This window comes from Anguilla rostrata, chromosome 18 (genome assembly GCF_018555375.3).
Source record: "Anguilla rostrata isolate EN2019 chromosome 18, ASM1855537v3, whole genome shotgun sequence".
Classification (NCBI taxonomy): domain Eukaryota; kingdom Metazoa; phylum Chordata; class Actinopteri; order Anguilliformes; family Anguillidae; genus Anguilla; species Anguilla rostrata.
Genome location: NC_057950.1, coordinates 3,819,093 through 3,839,985, shown reverse-complemented (window position 1 = coordinate 3,839,985; position 20,893 = coordinate 3,819,093). Strand labels below are relative to the sequence as shown.

General features: G+C 43.2%; 1 protein-coding gene across 2 annotated transcripts in view; it reads right to left on the bottom strand.

Moving 5' to 3' along the window:
* Positions 1-10,650: 10,650 nt before the first annotated feature.
* si:ch211-250c4.3 (uncharacterized protein LOC100535981 homolog) overlaps positions 10,651-20,893 on the bottom strand; it is a 45,415-nt gene continuing 35,172 nt past the window's right edge. For both annotated transcript variants that reach the window (XM_064316798.1, XM_064316797.1), the window contains 5 exons: positions 16,612-16,798; positions 15,175-15,302; positions 14,626-14,747; positions 12,905-13,012; positions 10,651-11,720 (listed from right to left, as the gene is read on the bottom strand). In XM_064316798.1, coding sequence (XP_064172868.1) covers positions 12,916-13,012; positions 14,626-14,747; positions 15,175-15,302; positions 16,612-16,798 — 534 coding nt within the window. In that variant the 3' untranslated portion in view covers positions 10,651-11,720; positions 12,905-12,915. The remainder of the gene's footprint in view (positions 11,721-12,904; positions 13,013-14,625; positions 14,748-15,174; positions 15,303-16,611; positions 16,799-20,893) is intronic.

Below are 20,893 nucleotides of genomic sequence, written 5' to 3'. Positions count from 1 at the left end.
TGCAGCTGTACCACATATCGTATCGCATAGTAACCCATGATCTGTATCGCAGAGTTATCAGCATAGTACCGATCCTGAATCTCAGGCCCTGCATCAGCAGCATCGGAACATTTCTGCATCCGTGTCGTTTGTCATTTCATATGGTCTCAGCTCTGTAAATCTGACGCAAATGCATCTATAACTGCATCCAGATCAAAAAAGAGAGTTCGTCCTCAAATGCATTTGTATTCTTTAACATATGGGCACACATTTATATGTGTACAGAAGTCATTGACTTCTTTAGCATATGTATGGCCCAGAACCCACCACTGGCACTTATTGGTGTTCATATTTTTTTAATGTTATATTATTGCAATGGCTTTATTTCCTTGTTGGCATAATTCCTTGAATTCAGTGAATATTTTATTCTTGGATGCAGGCTTACATGTGCATATGCTTCATGTTTAGCAATATAGTGCGACTATTTTTTGTAACAATCAAAGCTAGCTGTCATATATCTGTTAATCTATGTTCAAAGCTGAATCTGAACCTCTGGTTGATTTTAAATTTGGCATATTACCTGTTTATTATGCGGACTGATTTTCTTATCCAGACCTGGAACACTTGGCTCTTCAGAAACCACTACCATGTACAGCAGTTTTAATAATTAATTAGATGTGCATAATAGAAATTTCAGGCTTTTCAGTAGGACCAATTTTGGACTTTTCCACATGTAGTAGGGAATGCACTGAATGGCTAATCATTATCTGGGTACTCTCTAGACTGCAGGAAAAAGGACAAGCCATGGTGGACTGAATAGCATGTTGTGTTCTCATGTACAACCTGTGAGCTCCAGCACTCACCCCAATGCACCAAAACAGTACATGCGGTGTTACAGATTCAAACAAATCAAAGCCATTTACCAACCACTTCTGGAGCCTAACCCTATTTTCTCCTATTCCCCCGGATGATCAAAATTATAAGGAAGTGGATTGGGATCTGGGTAATGGGACTTCTAGACCATGGAATCTAATCCTGAATAATACTTTATTAATAATAAACGCTCTTGCACGTTCATCTTAATGGAGGATTTTCAGTGGCCTTACAATCTCAACTTGGCCTTTTGAACTGTCATTGAATTCCCTTAAACGCCTATACTGATTGGTTTACACTGAATTTACATGAGAAAGGAACAATATTATGATACAGTGTTAAGGTACTGGAGAAATTCTCCAAATTACTGTAGCATTAGGCCGTGCTTTTGTAAATATGAGATGTTCATCAACATCATGTCCTTAATTGTTAATATTTTGTATTTATAATAAAAGAACCAAAGCTTTTACTAAAGTGGACCCAGGTGATTACGTTTTTTTTTGCTTTTATCTACTGATGGTACTCCCACAGTCATAGAAATAATGTCAGCATAAACATTTAAAGTATTTTAATATACGAGTGTAAACTATTTTCTGTATCAAGGTATTTTATGAATACTTTCAGAAAATATTTTTTATATGCCCCTTTCAAAGAAGGTAATGTGAATTTTGTTATTTTTCATTTGACGTTTAATATTTTTACAGTATATATGTATTTTACTTACTTTCTCCTACTCAACATCACTCCTAGATGTGGTTACAAGCAGAAATGTCCCTATAAACAAGATTACCTTTAAAGAACAGTCACTCAGTCCTCCTGTTTATTGGAGTGAGGACACCCTCTTGTGGTAATTCATGGGACATACACACAACATAAAGAAAACCGGGGTTGGAGTCAATTCTAATTCAATTTGTGAATTCCTCATAGAATATTATGAGCATTTTTCAATTTTGCAAACAGAATGAATTCCATTGGTATTTACCAATGACCCTGCTTTTTACAGCAAAAAAAAAAAAAAAAAAAAAAAAATCCACGACTTTGGCTCACACTGAGAAGTGTCATAGGAAGACATGATCTTAACACAGCTTAACAGGCAGACTTGCAGGCACCCAACTCACCAGCAGGAGGTGCTAGTGCATAATGATATGCTGTTAAATATTCTTACTCCCCTAAACGCTTTCAACAATGAATGCAATCCACCAAGCCCTTGTCATATGACTTGAAAGATTTACATTTACATTGAATTGAATTGAAGTCTGGATGCCGTTTCTAGAGCAAATATGATGAGGGAAAGGAACACAGAATGCCCTCTCAAATCTACATACATCAATTCAACCTTACAGCCAATTATTTTTTTACATTAAATGAATTGGAACAGGTATGTGAAAGCAATTCTGAAAAAAAACCCACAATGTTTGTGTTCAGCTTTAAAAATATTTATTAGTCAATAATTTATGGCACACCAATATCTGTATGTAATTTCCCTTATGAATAGTAAGTGTCTGCTATTGTAGGTTTTGTGATCACTGAGCCTCAGCAGTAGCTGCAGCCGACTTCCTGTGACCGTTTGCTCCCGGTACCACTTCTGCCCAAAAACAGCCTGCCAGGTAGAGTACAGGAAGGAAGCAGACCTCAAGGTCAAGGTCAAGGTCGAGCTCCAGGCTGCCAGTAAGCGGTCGTCCCAAGTTGTGACCGCGGGCCAAGGCTGACGAAGGCATCCCAGAGCCTCGCTCCTCTTACGAAAGCCTGCCCCGGCTTATCATCGGACGCACGGGGACTAGAGGCTTCCTGAACAGCACAGGAAAGATCCGTCTGGATCCGGCAGGGAGGGATAATAACCTTGCACAGAGGACTGGGTGACAGGGTAGTATAATGCGTAAGGAGCTGGTCTTGTAACCTCAAGGTTGCAAGTTTGATTCCCGGGTAGGCCACTGCCGTTGTACCCTTGGGCAAGGTACTTAACCTGCATTGCTTCAGTTATATATCCAGCTGTATAAATGGATGCAATGTAAATGCTATGTTGGGTAAGTCGCTCTGGATAAGAGCACCTGCTAAATGCCTGTAATGTAATGTAAGGACTGCTTTAATCCTATGGGACACAGGATTTTTACACAAAGAGGGCTCACACTATGCTACCCTAATATGGGTAATAGATACAGAGAATGGCATGTCTATTCTGATTGGGTAATACATAGAGTGAATGGCTTATCTTTATTCTGATTGGGTAATACACGGAGCAAATGGCACTTCTTCATTCTAAATGGGTAATAGATGGAGTGAATTGCGTATCTCTATTCTGACTGGGTAATACATGGGAGTAAATACTGATTAAAACCAGTTCACAAAATGTAGCATTGTTCATATGGTGAAAGTTCTATAACTGCAGTTCAAGAGCAAACCATAAATATAAACTGCGCTGCTTTCCTGTCACTGCTTCTTCTGGCACTCTTCTTCCACCTCTCCTCTTCATCATTTTCTTTACCCGGCTGGTAGCCATCCCAGCCCGTATCTGAGGGTCTCCTATGTGAGTCTAATGGGCTTTCTTCTTTTATGGAACTTCTGGGTCCGCTCTATAGTCCTCGCTCTATGGTCAGGACCAAAACACCCCGCTCCTGGAGGTCCACAGGGAGCCTCAGGGCTACGACTGCACTCGACTGCTTTCTTGAAAAACCGGACTTCAAATGTCCACCCTAACATCCGCAATGATGCCAGCGGTTCTGTGTGTTCCCCATACAAACAGTTCTGCGCATTTATATGACTAATGACAGGGATGACAGTCAATAATTAATAGCGGTCTCAAGATCAGCTTTGTCCAGAGGGGAACTTATTTTGCACACGTAAAAGCAAACAACTCCTTGCACATTGTGTTCTGTTGTTTTTTTTTGGGGGGGGAAGAAAAAAATGATTCCTTGCTGCATACTTCCCGTTCACATTAAGGTCACCTCAGCGTACGTACAGGTCGAGGAAGAGAAAAATGTTCTCACATTTCGTTCCGTCTTTGTGAAAAATCAATCACTGATTGCGCACTTCCTGTAGACGCCTGTCGAGTCCTCAGTGACACCGTCCCCCCCTGGAGGGGCCCTGTAAGTGAGAGACTCTGGCACACGATCAGGAAAGCACCACACCTGGGCCCCTTAGCCCTCCCCCCCACCCCCCCCAGCCAGCGTCCACCCCCCCACCCCCCCCGTTCAAGTCATCCATCTCCCGCTTCTCCCCCGATTTCCCAACTGCCGGCGGTTACGAAGGCGGGTTCCAGAAAACTGGCCGCACTGCGACCCAACTGGACCCGGGTCCTGAGGGGCCCGGCTGTAAATCACCCATCAGAACAATGCCCCCCCCCCCGTATGTCAACCCCGGAGCGCAGAGATCCTGGCCGTTTTTTTTTTTCATTTTTTATCTCCAGATGCAGGCGCTGGGCTCCTGTGACATGTTTAATGGGCTCATTGTGCTGAAGACGGGGGGGCGGCGAGCACGTTCTGCTAGCCTCCTAACCGACCCCTCGGACTACGGAGAGCGTGAAGCAAAGGCACAACCGCAGGTTTAAAAAAACAAAAAAAAAAAACAAACATGTCCTCTTCCGTGTGTCCAACATTTCAATGTACAATAATGACTGAGAAACTGAAGGGTACTGATACTCATGATAATAAAACAAGATAGTTTTAGCCTGAAACATACTTTTGACAATCGCAGCAGGCTATATTTTATGTTTATGTTTTTATGCTTACATAACCTATGTGTTCCAAATAACTTGCAGTACTTGGAACTGTGCCCAATACAGCCTATACAACACAGCCAAGACATGTCCAACATCTGTCGTAAACAGTCATACTGCTCAGGGCAAATGTAAAAAAAAAAACAGCACCATAATGCAAGTATTGCAATGAATTTTACAAGAGACATTTCAAAATAAATTCTCACGCCACATATTATGATTGTTATATCTGTTTGCAAGCTGTAATACAATGTTGTGACAGGTTATGACAGGTGTACCAGAGCAGTGCTTCCAGTTAATCGTTTGAATGCAATTTACTTTGCTATTCATGTAAAATAATTCACTACCATTCTGGATCTGATAAACATCTATTATGCATCCTTGGCTGTTACAGAGTAGGAGATAAGGGGTTGAGGGGTGCCATGTGGATCGAGGCCAAGGTTTAAAGAAGTACCTGGTTAAGGTTAGGATGCCCTGATTCCAACACCTGCAATGGTGTGATACCACTTCTTCCCAGAAGGTGTCACTAAAGATCAAAATGGCTGACCAACCATCAAAACATCATCAGAAATAACTGATTGAAAACTTCATGATGAACATTATTTCATATTGCATAAGGAACTGAAACTTCACTCCGTTTAAACACTTGTTCATTTAAAGTCTCAACCTTAGTCACAATTGAGTGTAACGGCTTTCATAAATTATTTTTATTTCTCTATTTAATTGTCCGTTGTGAACTTTTACTAAGGTATTTCTTTGATATGTATTCATTGTTAGAAATAACAAAATAGTAATAACACTGTTTAATTTATTATTTTATTTAAAAATATGTTTTACTGTTTTTATTACTGTTGTATGTTTTAATGTATTCCGTAGCTTCTTCACGATTGTAAAACAAGGGCTCGTTCCCTCAACGTGTCTTCAAAGAATTAAACAAAGGTTGATTGATCGATTCTGCGCGAAGGTAAAGTGGCTCGAACGTTGCACATTCTAGAAGCAGGAAACATTTACAAGGGGCTAGGAGAGCCCAAAATGAAACTCTTGTGGACGCTCACATCGACGCCTCAATTATCAACGCTTTTAAAAAAAAATTAATTCATGATTAATTCTGTGATTTTGGAGATTTTGGCGTGCCTTTCCTATGTCTGGACCCGTGAGTCCTGCACGCATTCCTGAGTCTAAGTTTAGTCCTGAGCTGCTCTCCAGGAACCCCCCGTGGATCCTGCTGCCATCTGTACAAAGCGTCTAGCCACACAAGTCCAGTGATGTGTAGAGTTGTGGGTGGCCTTTCAGACCACAGAGCAGGACCAAAGAGTGTGACTGCCCGCTTGGGGGGTTTCTACCAAGCATCTATCTATTTGTTTATCGCTACGTTTATTTGACATGGACAATATTCATGCTTTAGCACAAAGGCAAAAATAAACCCATGCATTTTTACAGCTGGAAAAAAAAATCCACATGATACACAGACCTAAATAATGACTTTTAAATATGATATAGACTAGACCAAAGCAATTATAGAAAAAAATATTCACAATAATTTAAAAAGGTTTTTACACTGTGCTCCCACATTACTCCTGTATTACATTTTATTTGGCGGATCCTTTTGTCCAAGGCAATGTACAATAAGTGCACACCGAAGGTCATTGGAACAACCACAAAACACACAATTCTCATAAAGTATCAGTTGTCCATAGCCATGCACATCAAGTCCAGTTCACGCAGACCCCTAGCCCAATGATTACAAACCAAATGTGTTAACTAGGCTACAACACCACTGTCCAGAGCTCAAAGTTTTTTTGAAACCAGCCCAACTAAAAAGATGTTAGTAAGCAGAGTGACCAATGGATGTAATATTTATCATGAAGTAACAGTTTTAAATGAACTATCCAAATGTTGTAGCAGTCAAGGATAAATGACAATAACGAATAATAAAATATTCGCTTAAATCCCCATTAATCTCCATTAATTATTTTCAAAATATGCCTCGCTCTCATACAGTTTTTACAACAACAAATTGCAGTTAGTGGAAGGAATACTTACGGCTGGTTCAAACACTCCGTCGATGCTGTCGTCTCCCTTTGATTAAAAAGAAGTACTTCTTTTCAGGGTCATGTTGTCTTATTTGTCATGAAGACTGGTCGTCATCTGTCCTGTACGCCGCAGTTTTGCTTTTCATACGGTTTCGTTTCTCTTCCTGAAGCCGGTTAGCCTAGGCCTGTGCGCCACGTCTCTCGCTAGCCGGGCTAAAATGTCCACAGGGCTGTTATTGTACCCGTCTGTAAGACTCCTACAGTAGCCGAAGAGGCTATGAGTCTAGAGCAATTGAAGGAGTAAGAATCTGGTTGAAACTGTTGAATAAACTTCAAGAGACAAACAACTAGAGTGAGTAGCCTACTGAGAATTAAACTTTCAAGGCCCCACTTGGCCGGCACGGTACACTTCAGGTAGTGGCAGGCCTACCGACAATAACATGAGCAATAGCGTACAGCGTTAGCACACTTAGGTACATATATTTTTTTGACGTGAAAGCAGTTTTTCCTCCACATTTTTATTTATTGGGGATATATGTAAACGCGTCGTGTGATTGTTTGTTAGCTCAGCTACATCTCTTTCTCTGCTGCACTTATTATTCACGTCGTCCTTCTGTTTTAGACCCCGAACTGCGGAACCAGACATGGCACGTTCCAAGTCCTGATATAGAGGGGTTCCCGGGAGAATGTTCCAAGTCTTGGGGTGACGGAGAGTAGTTTTGGGGAGTAGGTCATTTTAAGCATCCTTAATGGAGAATGTTGCTTTTTAAACCACTGATCCACTTCAGGATTTGTTCTAGCTTCTGCTCTTATTTAGTTAGCTGAATTATATCTTGATCTGGCATTTCTACGAGCAAACATCTGCAGCTGTTGACTGCAAGTGTATCCCAAAGGGTTTTACTGCGTTCACGTACAGGAGTGAACCAGCATGTGCTTGAGCTGTCAAAGGTAGACCTAAGATAATTGGTTGGAACAAAAAGTCAGCAAGCAGACTGGCCCTTCAGGACCAGAGCTGTGCACCCCTGGTCTAGGAACTGCCAGTACACTCATCCCATTACATTACAGGCATTTAGCAGAGCGACTTACACAACTTTTTACATAGCATTTACATTGTATCCATTTATACAGCTGGATCTATGCTGAAGCAATGCAGGTTAAGTACCTTGCTCAAGGGTACAACGGCAGTGTCCTACCTGGGAATCGAACCTGTGACCTTTAGGTTACAAGCCCAGCTCCTCCTAGGCATCCCTGATTAGCAGCATCCAGTAAGGTTTGACCATTACTGCCCTTTTGAGGGAAATTAGGGTCGTACAGGTGAACTCCAGAAGCAGCTCTGTGATTTCAGGCCCAGCATTCTTTAGCTTCATCTCATTGGACTGCAGCAGGTTGGTGGTAAACATCAAGTAGACGTCACTTACGGCTGCAAAATGTGAACCACTGTGTGAGCAGGAATATGTCTCCCCTGGACCATCAGGTTGAGGTCACAGAATGCTGTTTACGTACGTTATTCATGACTCCCCAATATGAGATCAGCTTGCACTCCTCTTCGACTCCCCCCCCCCCTTCTTACAACTTGATGCTTTCTCCACAGTCGAAGAAGCCATTTTTATCCAAGTACGTACTATACGTACTGACGCTTAATTTGACTGAGATGAAATTATGTGAAAATGTACATACGCACATGGGAGTGTCATCTGAAGCAGAAATGCAGCTGGAATTGACAAGTGTGGGGAAAAAGAGCATTCAAGTAGAGCTGACTCTGAGTTGCATTCTGAATGGGGCCAATTCCAGTCACTCAGCGGCCCACCATCTGCAATATGCACAGTCATTGTACGTGAGATTTAATCTTAGTTCACACCTGGCAGAGGCGAAATAACTGCCGTTTGACTGACTGTAGGAGTCACATTTGCACAATGAGACCGTAACGGTGCAACCGTTCATACTGAAACCCTCCCTCCCTGGGTGACTGCTATCGGATCACTACTCGGCCACACAGTGCCCTTGGTCCTGTTGTGTCATCTTTAGCATGGATGTTGAAGGCGTGCTTCAATAGCAGGATTTGCAAAATATGCAAGAGCAGATGCAGTTTAGAAATATTTCTACTTTATTTTTGAAAAATAATTCTGGAGTAGTGATATGCACATAGTAATGTTCCATTCTTTAGCTCGAGTGTACATTGCGTAAAAAAACAGGACAGTTGCATTTTCATCCTTCAACTGGACAAAAAAGAAAAAAAAACTCAGATGCCACAGATAAATATACAATATGAATGTAATATGACAATATGCAGTATGAATTATGTCTTTTAAACTTAGTGTTACAATGCACTCAGGCTAACAATACATACCTGCTTCGTATATAAGGGATACAATTTTACAGTTTAAAAATGATCTCTGTTCACTTTCATTCTCATTTACCCTTTCTCTCGGTTCTTGATATGGTATGGTGTGAAATATTACACAAGGGCGTGTAACCCTACGGCCTTGTTATCCAAGCCTTGATTAACAGGGCTTAAGGCTCAAAGTGCATTTCTGCAGCATTCGCTGATGGCTCCATCAGCCCTGGATAATGGTATGTACTCATTCACTATATCCTAGACTACTGTACCAGGGTTCTCGCTGCTGGGTTATTGAGACTGGCATAATTCGTCGAATGCATTTGAGGAGATTTAGCTCCTAGGCAACTTTTAGTATTGGCCCGTAATTAAACTCAAGTCATTACACAAGACAAAAAAAAAAAAAAAAAAGCAGTGAAAAAGTGAAATCTGGATAACAGTCAAAATCTCCTCTTAGAGCATTTAGCCTGCTGTGCCCTGCAAACCATTTCTTTGTTTCATTATTTCCATAATACACCCAGCATTTCTCCCGCTGATGCCACATATCTTAAATAAAACTCACGCTGGAGAAATGCTCAAAATTTTCTGAACGTAATTTTGTTTTTGAGTGCTTGGGGGACAACGTCAATATATACTCCCTCTACTCTAAATGATGGTTTCAAATCATATATATATTACTGAAGGTTCAGTTCATTAAATTACATTGTACCTGAAATATGTAAACTGAGTTTTCCAGACAAAAGAAGAAGCAGAATTATTTGGTAAATGTAGCCCATGCAAATGAAGACATTCTTCTTCCATGTTATCTAATAAGTCATTTTCTCTGGCCGTTGTATTGACAGCTTAAACGAGGCTGGTTTCCAATATTGTGCTCAAGCAAACAGGGATTATTTCACGCTTGATTAAACAGGATTTAGCGGAACTTAATGCACTTCCTGCGGCGAGCCGACATGTAAACCATTCTGATGCTAATCTTCGACTCAGACTGCTGAGAGGAATGCCTTTTAGGGTGTAAATGATTTTAAGAAAAAAATCTTATCTGGATGGATGACTCCTGTCCAACTTCAAGATATGCATAAAGGGACAGGAGGCAGCAATGATAGTGGTAGCCATTTGGGACCAACTTTAAACATCTGCAGTCCCTCTGAATGTGATGTGGCTTCTACTTTTAAAAAAATTAAAATAAAAATGCACTTTTTGAACTGCAGATGTAGACCTGTCGAAACCAAATCCCGCAAAAAATATGATGCTGACAAGTGGGCTTGTCTGAATGCAACAGGCCATGGGCTTTGCTCTGTTCTCAGTCATTACCAGTTTCATCGTTTGAATTGGAGTTTTATACATTCTTAAGCACTGTCACCTCTCATTCTTGAAATAAAAAAATCCCCTTCTACTAGCTTCACTTCAATTGTAAACCAAAACCGTTTCAGAAAAAAATGTATTGCGTTTGAGACTAGAAGGTCACATTAAGGGTATTTGTCCCAGAAAGGTGACCACGATTTTTAAAGAGGCAAAGGCGTAAACATGTGATCTCAGTTTCCGTTCTTTAAGTTTCCTGTGACGAAGGAGCTTTGAGAGGTGTTTTTTTCCTTGCCTCGTTTCATGCTGGTGTGAATGTATGTTTGTATCAAACTGGAAAATGGCAAAAAAAAGAAAAAAACATTTGGGAAAGCAGATTTGCATCACTCTGAAGAGACAGTACACTTAAACAGACAGGCTTTTCATTCTCCAAATACAAATTTATAAAAAATGATACGTTTATAAAGGATGCACATATTAGCATATCATACATTGGTGTGATTTTACATTTGTTTTGTAGGACACACATTTATTACTGTTTTTTTTTTTTGCAGTCGATCCAAAAGATGAGTGTGTAACCGAGCCAGACAGAATTTGAGAAGAAAAGCTCATTGATCTTATAATCAGAACATCAGATTGCAGAAATAATATGCTCCCAGATGTGTTAAAAAAAAAAAAAAGATCCACAGAATAAAGTGCATGATCCAAATAGTGGTATGGAAGCTTCTTAAAGACCAATATAGAATCAGATCCACATGCCTCTCTAATTACCAACAAATGTGGTAGGATGTAGTGGACCCGTCGTTGTTTTGTTTTACCAAAGCCAGACGGTGTTTAGGAAATGACAACTGAGAGGGTAAGTGCATGCATATCATAAACTGGACGTGAGAGTTTTGAAGAGGACTCCACTCAGGTGATGCCTCAACACATTCACACTATATACACACGGCTGTAAGTATGACTATATAAAAAATAAATGGCTCAGACGTAAAAGAGATCGTGTGCTCTATGGCTTATTTTATATTTGTATAACACAACACAGCAGTTTGAATAAAAATCTTTTTAAAAAAACATGAACTCGATATTGAGGACTGGATGTTGCTGTGGTGCGATACAGGGTGTCCGGAAATACTGGTTGAAGTTTAGAAACAAGAAGTCATTAAAAAAAAACTGTAATACATGTATGTATACCTTCTACATTTGGAATAAACCATCATCATTTCCCTGTTTATATAAAACAATAAAACCTCTGATGAACTGGTCTTCGTTTTTAAAAGCCCCCCTTCCCCTCTTCGTGCTTGGCTTTAAGGCAACTCTTCTTCGTAGACTTTACACATTTTTTCACACTCTAAAACGTGTTACTTTACACGGTTTCCCATCGTTCCCACATTCCGTCCTTTCTTTTCTTTCCTTCCTCCGTACGACTTGACTTGGTCCGTGTCTTCTGGACTCCCTTCTCTCCCTCGCGGCCCATCCGCTCTGCGTGCGACTGAGAAAAAAAAATAAGGCAGAGGTTATGAGCTTCGCCCAAATCGTATCACCGCTTTATTTCCCCAGACCTTTAAAACACGACCCCGCGACTATAAATCCGCTCCTCGCGGCTAAGGTAAACACTGGTTCAAAGCGCAGCGTGCGGTGCATCGCTCCGGCTGCGAGTTACTGCTTCCACGAGTCGATTAAAGGATAATGCTGCACTTTGTTTCGTTGTCTGATGGGGAATATAAAGGTCAAGCAGTATATTTTTCGAAGGAAAAAAAAGGTAAATCTAGGAGTAAGATAAGAATGGCTCTTATCAGTTTTTATAGCTGTCTTATAGTCTTATAACTGCTCACACCCTTTTGCTGCGAAAGTCCGCTTTCTTGGATAATTTATAAATGTATATAATAATAAAGAGAATTTATGTATATGAAAAAGGCAATAAAGATAGAAAAACCACATCCATTTTAGGTGCAGGAGATGGTTCTCTCAGAATGGAGGAAACTGAAAGTTCAGAAAAATTAAATACATTTCTGGGGGTGCTAAGGTTGCTCAATTAGGGTCAATATAGAAGGATCTCAAATGTGCAATAGCTGTCATATATGCTCTCAGTAATGACCCCCCTTAACACTATGTTGGATACATGAATGTACTGCCAATGATAATACTGCGATATAATATTATGTGATGTAATACTTGTAGAGTTATGCTTTATTTATATCTCAAACAGTGGCTTAATATCCTTCATGTCACTTGGAATACTTTCCAAAATGTATTACTTGGCCTTCCTTTCATTTTCCCGATTGCTCTGAATGAAGAACATTTTTGCAAAGCTGAAAATGCGAATCTTTCACTCTGACGTTTTGAAAGTCACTGTGGCATAGGGAGCATCATAACGCATAATAAACAGCTACAAAGAGGATCTGAGTGAAGCAGGTGTTACATTACATTACATTACATTACATTACAGACATTTAGCAGACGCTCTTATCCAGAGTGACTTACACAACTTTTCTTTACATAGCATTTACATTGTATCCATTTATACAGCTGGATATATACTGAAGCAACGCAGGTTGAGTACCTTGCTCAAGGGGTGTGAACCCTCTAGCTCAGGATTCACAGCCCATGACAACGCCTTCACACCACCATGCCTCACAGACACTATGAGAGTTGTGGTCATGTGGTGTAACTCACCTGTTTAGGGGCTACTGAGGCCAACTGAATTCGGCTTTGGTTTGGTGGCCCAGCGCTATCATGGAGTTCCTGTCTCTCTTGGGCAGGTCCACTGGTCCCAGGTCAGGCCTGTGGAAGAGAGAGAGAGAAATCTGATTGGCTGGTTATGAGAGGGGGCAGGGAGAATGCAAATGGACACCTCTGTGCGAAGTATGCTGTACAGAAATGAAACAGAATTGAAATTCTGCAAACAATATGAAATATTGACAGTAATTGCCATTAATATGTGGCCTATGGACCCTGCTTTTTGTTTTTGAACTTGTGGTGGCATTTGAGGCCCATGTAGTTCTGTGTTAAGGATCACTAAACTAAAATGCAACTGGGCTTCCTAGTGGCTCCAATGGTACATCCAGAAAAACATGTCTACATGTATTAGTCATGAATCATGACCTTATCAAAATGTCCAATAAAGTAAAATATTGTTGAATAAGTAATGAAATAAAGAGCAGAGGTAGGCATGAACTCTTGATGAACTGTGTGGACCGGATCTCATTGAACTCATGAACTGTACAAACCGGATCTCATTGCTCGACAGGCTAACATTATTTCTTGGACGACCGCCGTACTTCATCTCTGCAAGGAAAGGCTGGGTGGCCACGGGGACATGAGTTGTTGTCAGTGAGGCATGCACCTGTTCCCTTCAGTGCTGAGTGTTCTGGACTGCAGAGTGTCCCATGGATGTGTAAAATGGGGCTTGGTTCGCATTCCTGCCTACTGTAAACAAAGTCAATGTGTTCCCGTCCGAGAGCTCGATCAGAGATCACGGACAGCGCTAGGGGGTTTTGCCGTCCAAAAAAAAAAAAAGGGGCGTGGCCACATCTCAGGGCAGGGAGCTTAGCTCAGCGCTATCGAGCACAGCCGCAAATTCCCCCTTCTTTGAATGATGATGATGACGTTGCCTAAGCTCAAGCCAAACAAAAGATCCATACAGTAACCTGTCGAGTCGGGGCGAGGGAAGGGAGGTGAAAAATGTGGGGCGGCACGACGAGCTCGCGGAAAGGTCTCTGAGGATTTCCTCCCCCGCTGTTCTGTTGGGGAGGGAGGGGCTCTTCCTTCGACAGAGAGCCCCGCATAGCTGCCATATCTGCGCTGATTGCTCTAAAGCACCTCAGGAACTCTCCCGAACCCCTCCCAAGCTGACACAACAGCCCCCTTCGCTATCCCTCTCTGGGCCTCCAGCCAAGCTCTCCCCGCGCGAGAAGGCCAGGCCGTATCTCAGCGGTCGGAGAGAGGCGGAGGATTGAGGGATGGCTGTTTCTGCGATCAGCCCCTCGACTCCCACAGGATTTCACCCACTCCCAAAAACCTCAAACAATGGGAGAGGCGGCCCGTCCGCTTGGATCCGGGCACGCGCTGCCCATGTAATTCCAAAAAAAACCCTCACCGAAGAAACCTCCCCTTCCAATGGTGTCAAAGTGCGATGTCTCAGCTGCACAGAAAAATTGCTATAATCTCTGTGGTGCCCTGTTTTATTTATTTGTTGTGCTTGTTGAAGACAAACAACATTACAACGATGTATTGAGAGCATACTGTTTTCTCAGCCAAGAAAATACCCTGAAATGTGATGTTTAAATTCCCTGGTGGAATGAGCGTTTTGTATTGGTTGGGAGTGTGTTTCAGTAGAGCTGGGGGGGCGGGGCTTCATGAGGAATACAACTGCTATAATTGGCTGAGGAACTCACTGGTAGAGCTGGGGGCAGGACCTCTTGAGGGAGTTGGACGTCAGGCCCAGCCTGTTCTGGTTCTTCAGCCTGGTCTTCTTCACCAGCTCCTTCACTCTGCCCCACGTGTAGTTCTCACTCAGCTGGAGAAACCCAAGAAAAAAGTGACAAATTCCATCATTCAACAGCCTGAAGAGAGACATCACTGAGTGGATTCTGGGAAATATAGCCTTTTCCAGTGGAGTTCCAAATTAGTTCTTGTAGGAGATATGCCATACATCACTCTTGCTAAACTTAATAAATTATGTCCAATAATTCAAATGATGTAGATTTACTGCACCACATTATAATGGAATATGGGGTAATATTTTCTTGTCGATCATTAGAATTGGTTCAATCACAAGCCATGGCCGCTCCAATGTTTTTGCTCTTGTAAGAAAATTAAAAGTGGTATCTGTTTTGGGAACTGGAAGTGGATGTTCTTGGGAGTAGCTGTTTTTGGCCCTGTGTGTGCTCTGGCTTATCAGGGGTGTAGTGCAGTGTAGCCTGGGGGGGAGGTGTGTTACTCACCCTCCTGTGCGGAACGGAGAGCGCCTCCGTGCTGTCGCTGAGGTACCGCGCCTCCCCCTCCGTGTAGCTCCTCCGATTCAAGCCTTTCCTCCACAGCGGGACGACGGGGTGGCATCCGTTCTCCCCCTCTGAAATGCCCAAATGTTGAAGATAGCATCTTGTTAGCCTCCGAAGACCAGCACACGGAAATATGGAAATTCCCGTTTTTTTTTTTTTTTTTTTGTTTTGGGGGGGGGGGGGAATTTATGCAGCGATATGAATCACCCGGAGCTGGGGACCTCAATCACCTCCTGCACTCGTCTACCCCTCCCCCCCCTCTCCTTGTGCCATTCCCCCCACCCCTTCACCCCCCCCCCCCCCTGTTGCTGTTATCTTAGCGCGAGGACGGCCGCTTCCCTCCCTCCAGCTCCGGTTTCCTGCCAATCTGAGGGGGCAAGGAATTCCTGAATCCGTGGGACGCTGCGTGTTGCTTCAATAAACGGAATACCAGGAATTCCCCTCTCGCTAAGGTAATATTCTCCGTCCCGCGGGACCGGCTGCCCTGGTCCACCCACCTGAGGAGAACACGAGCCGCTTTCGAAAACAAGCGGGCGAGAAAGCGTTTTGTTTGGGGGGGGGGGAATGACGGGGGAGCAGTGGGAACACTGGTGGGACTACCTGGTGTGAAGAATGTGAATCCAAAGGTGAAAGTGAGGTGAAATAACACCTAAGGCTCTCCGGAGGGCATTATTAATATGTTTCTGTGAAAGTGAGCTTGGTGTGTTACTATGGTTCATTTAGAAGCAAATACACACACACACACACACACAAACATGTGTATGTGTACATTCACATATACACATACATATACACACAGATATGTAAATGGCTGTTGTATAACTACAAGAAAATGCATACAGTTTTGATAAAATGGGGAGAGGGGTGGTATTAGGGTAGCTGGAGTGATGGTAGACCTAAAGTGGGGTCAACAAATCTGTTCAAATGGGCACGTCGCCCCTGCTGAACAACCTCTCATGGTACAATTTTGTTATCAGAGACTGAGGGGTAGTGGAGATATTTAAATATGGAAGTTTCATAAATGAAGGAAAGCAATCAGTGAATAGTATCCCATGCTTGTGTATACCTAATATTGAAATGCAGGCATGGTGATGGAATAGGATTGGGGTTATTCAGCTCAGCCTTAGTTTAAGCTAGTTAGTAGCAGGTAGTATTTAAGACAAATAATTAGGGTAACCACAGGCACCAAAACATGGGTGACAACAACGTGTTGGATTGATTAACTCACCATACTCTCTCTATTGAACAACTTTGGCATTTATTCTTAATCCAGACTTAGAGACAAACATTGTTGACCCGAATCAGTGCAAGTTTAAGCGGAATGAATTAGCAGGTTAGAGGTATACAGATGAGCTGGGGATTGGTCCGTTGTGCACACACCTGGCGTTCCGGTCCTGCTGCCGGGATGCCTGGCGCCGGGATGCCTGGTGACCTCCGGGATGGTGGACAGGTCGGACAACGTGGCGTTGGAGGCGCTTATGTTGTAGAACTCGCTCCTGGAGTGTCTCTTCAGCTCCTGGAAGGCCAGGCTGGCCGCCCCACAGCAGCAGTGCTGGAGGAAGAAGTCCTGGGGGAGGGGGGAGGGGGGGGGAGAGAGGAGAGAGTTAGGGTTTTGACAATCTGTTATTTGGACATTTAACCCAGACCGTACCCCAAAGGTCCTTGCACACCACGCACAGCAGAGCAAAAGCAAGACAATTTCAATGCAAGTCAAATTTTTTTTCAAAATCAGCTCATTTCCCACTTTCCCCCCATCAGGGAACAGATTGCGTAATCAATGCACAAAGTCAGTCTTTCTTTCTTTAAAATCAGATCAGGAGGGAGATGGGGTGAGCAGCAACATTTGCAGTTTTGCTTCTCCCCAAAAAGACACAAACAGTCAAACAAGGGACAGCTATGCTATTCAAAATAGACCGGGTGCAAACTGTCTGTGCAATTCTATTTAGAAACGAGCGCACATACAAATGACTTTTGCCTATTTAGACATAACTGAGTTTGTTGATCTGTTGTTCCCTCCGTAGCCTCAGAGGGATGCCCTCTAACTGTACACACTTGATGTCAAGATGCAGCATCTGCTGTTGGTTAGCAAGCAGGAGTTAAAAAGTGCTTTGGCTGTCACACACTAGCATTATTTGGCATGAATCTCCAAATAGAATGCCAGGAAAAGAAATTCCTTTTTTTTTTTGATTTTTGGAGAATCAGGGTTATTGAAGTTTATTTTCCGGTCCATTGCACAGAATTTAATTATTTTTTTTGTTGTTGCTTGTCATCATTACAGGTCATGGCTTCAGTGGTTCTGATTACTTTTTTTTTAAAGAAGAATCAGGAATGCAAAAACCAGCTGCGTTCCAAGACCAGTCAGGTTCACAAACGGACAGCCGGACAGGCTTTCTGAGTCACTGACATGTGCTTGAACGTCCGCTGTTAAAGAGCGGACCAGTTCCACCAGCTCATGGGGAAATTCTGAAATCTCGTTTGGTTTTCTGGACGTTTTTATTCTGGTGACGCTGATACAATGGACCAGCACAATGGGAACAAGTTGAAAGGGAAGAATGTTTTTTCCTGTTCCATTGTTACCGGGCTGTGGATGAAAGAGGCACTTTCTGAGTAACTGTGGGGTATCTGGGGCATTTCCATTATAAGAGGGAGTAATGAACCCTCCATCTGCAGACTTCAAGGGGCGGTTTTGAAAAACGCGTACTGAGGACAGCGCATGAAGTCATTTCCTCTCTTGTGCGTTTGTTTGTTTTTCATCCTTTGTAGAGGGGCTACCTCTTACGTACCGTGAAACACATCTGCGGTAAAGGTCACGTCCCCTTGCCTTTACTGTAGATGTGTTTTACAGTACATAAGACACTTCAATACAGGCACTAGCTATGAGCACAAGTTCAGGTCCCATATTCACAGGTTCAATCCCCTACCAAGTCATTGGCTACTTAAAACTTGGTAGCTCACAACAGTGTGGGGTAATTGGCCTGGTCATGGCTATGTTGTATATACGTTGGCCCAGGGTTTTCTTGGGTTACCACTGCAGTTCCTGCCTACGAGTCAACAGATGTCCTCAGATCAACAGCTCTCGTAAGCAAGCGCTAAATATATGAATCCTCTGAACAGCACTAAATCCTGGGTTGAGTCGGTTGAGTGATTTGGAGCAATGCCTGCTCTTTATATCTCCACTGCCCCACACACACAGGTTCAGGCCGAAGACTGGTTTGAGAGACACAACCGAAGATTCCAAGGGAGAAAATAAAGAGGAAACAAGACATTTTTCCGCTGTACATCTTATATAATAACCCCCTGTTTTCCATGGTTTGTTTTACTCTGGCCCTCTGCTGTTATATAACTGTGCTGCCAAGTTCACGTTTGCTTAAAAAGCAGGGGTATACAGAACACGATGACTATTGACACTGCGGGATTGTTTTTGTTTTACGGGCCTTCTGATGAAGTCTGCGATTCCCGGCGGAGTACTGACCCAGCTCTACCCTTTGAAAAGCCATCGCTGGTCCACGCAGGGGGTTGGGGGTTTGGATTCGGTTTTGGCCCGAGTCTTAAGTTTGGCCAGACGGTGTGGTCCTGCTCTCCCCCGGGGTATTCCCCCATCTGTGTGTGCTTAGCGCACAAAGGAGGCGCTCCACCTTCCAGAGAGTGAGGTCACCCCCCTGCCCCCCACCCCCCCTCAACAGAGCCGCTAAGTCTGAATCCCCGAATAAACTATAAGAACTGGAGGAAGGATTGCAAGGCTCTTTCTGGAGCAGGGTAGGGTCTTGGCGTTTCAGCTGGGATGAGGTTACTCTACCTCGTCCCGTTTGCTAATAACCCCCACTGCAGCAACACCAGGCCCTGGGCCCGCCCCTCGGCGCCTGTGTATGTGTGGGGGCTGGGGGGGGCGTGTGGGGGTTTGGATGAATCACTTGCCAGGTGCTTCCCTTACTCACACTGTCTGGCTGTCCTCCACAGGAGCAAGCTCACAGTGTTTCATGCTAACAGGTTGAACGTCATTGGCTTCAACATATGGCTTCCCAGAGTGGTGGAACTTCCTACAAAACACCATACATCCCCACAGATGCGGACAGCTTTGGACATGGGATTGTCAACTTAGCACAGAGTGAAACAAGTTAATCAAGCAGACCACTTTACTGCAAGGCTTTCAATGGCCCCGGAAAAGACATTTTTACAAGGGTTCTCCTCACTCATGGTCCAGGGGAATCTTGTTTGGGCACGATGACCAGTCCTCTTCAAAATACCTTCAGGAATGGGGCAGGGTTCAAACCCTCATAACCCTTCGCCCCCCCACCCCCACCCCCACCCCCCATGTCTCAGCACATTCTGCGTGTCATTCAGTGGCTGAGAAGAATGAAAACATTGGTGACCCTTGAAGGAACACGATCAGTTGATCCCACGAGCAGCTGGGTGGGGTGGCTATTGTCCAGTTTTCCGAGGGCTATTTTTTTAAATTGCGGGTGGTAAAAATCCCAAAGATGAAAGGGTTAAGGATGAGAGCACCGAGCGTCGGTTAAAAAAAGGTCTAACTGACGAGCTCAGGCACGTTCTGTTGGGGTTCCCCTTGTTTGAAGTGTCGTCTGTGTCTTAGTGCTTTAGGGGGTCGCCCATTGAACAAACTCTCAGCGGGGTAAAATTACCTGCCCCGGAGAGCTCAAGCAGTGTGGTCTAACTTCTACACCTTTTTCCTGCTTTAATACCCTTTGTTTGCGAGCCCCCCTCCAGCCACTTTCGACTTGCTCGTGCAATTAAAAGACAATCTGGCCGGCCTTAAGTTCTCTGTAAATCAAATAAACACATCAGGCCTTATTTTGCTTTTGATCTTAGGTATTGATAGCAGTTTTGAATGAAGGAAAGGCAAACATTCAACGCACAAACCTTTGGAGAGTTAATCACTTTTAATTTTCCTCGTCTTATCGCTCAGGTGGATAATTAGGTTCATGACTATTTATTAGAAGTGTTTGCAAAGTATGTATTTAACACTTGATTTCATTGATTATAAAATGAAGCTCAATGTGTAGACACTCTACTCTTTGTAGATTTTCCTCTGTGTAAAAAAACTGATGTACACAGTAACGTTATTGAAAACAGACGCAGAACATCTAGTTTTATCTAGATAACCACTCTCTAGCTGACATTTGCTGTTACAGAAGAACCAAGGCTGTCAAAGCAGCCCAAAATGTAGTATTCACTCAAAGTCACAACTCTCAGAGCTGTTTCAAAGTATAAAAACACATTCCACAGGCTGTGGGAGAGTGCTGCTGCAAATGTATTTTGATTTTTAAAGTTGGAAAAAAAAAACGGTGTAGCTTGAGAATCAAAAGGGTTCTCTTGTAGGAGTAGCCAGGGCTGTCTTAGCAAGTACATTTTGGCATCTCTCTCTTTCTCTCTCTCTCTCTTCTCACTCTCTCCCTCTTTTTTCCCCTCCCTTTGAAATCTTTGAAGTGAGGAATCCAGCTGGGCTCACCCACCGCTTCAGTGCAAGGCTTTTCCGGTCCTCAAGCTCAGCTGACAGCGCTGGTTTTGTAATGCATTCTGAAAACCTTGAGCGTTGTTACAGAGTATTTTAACAGAAGGGATGACATCTGCACAGCTCCTCGGTGGTGAATTCACACGATGCTTGTCCCATAAAAGGTGTGGAATGGGTGACAATCCCGTACGT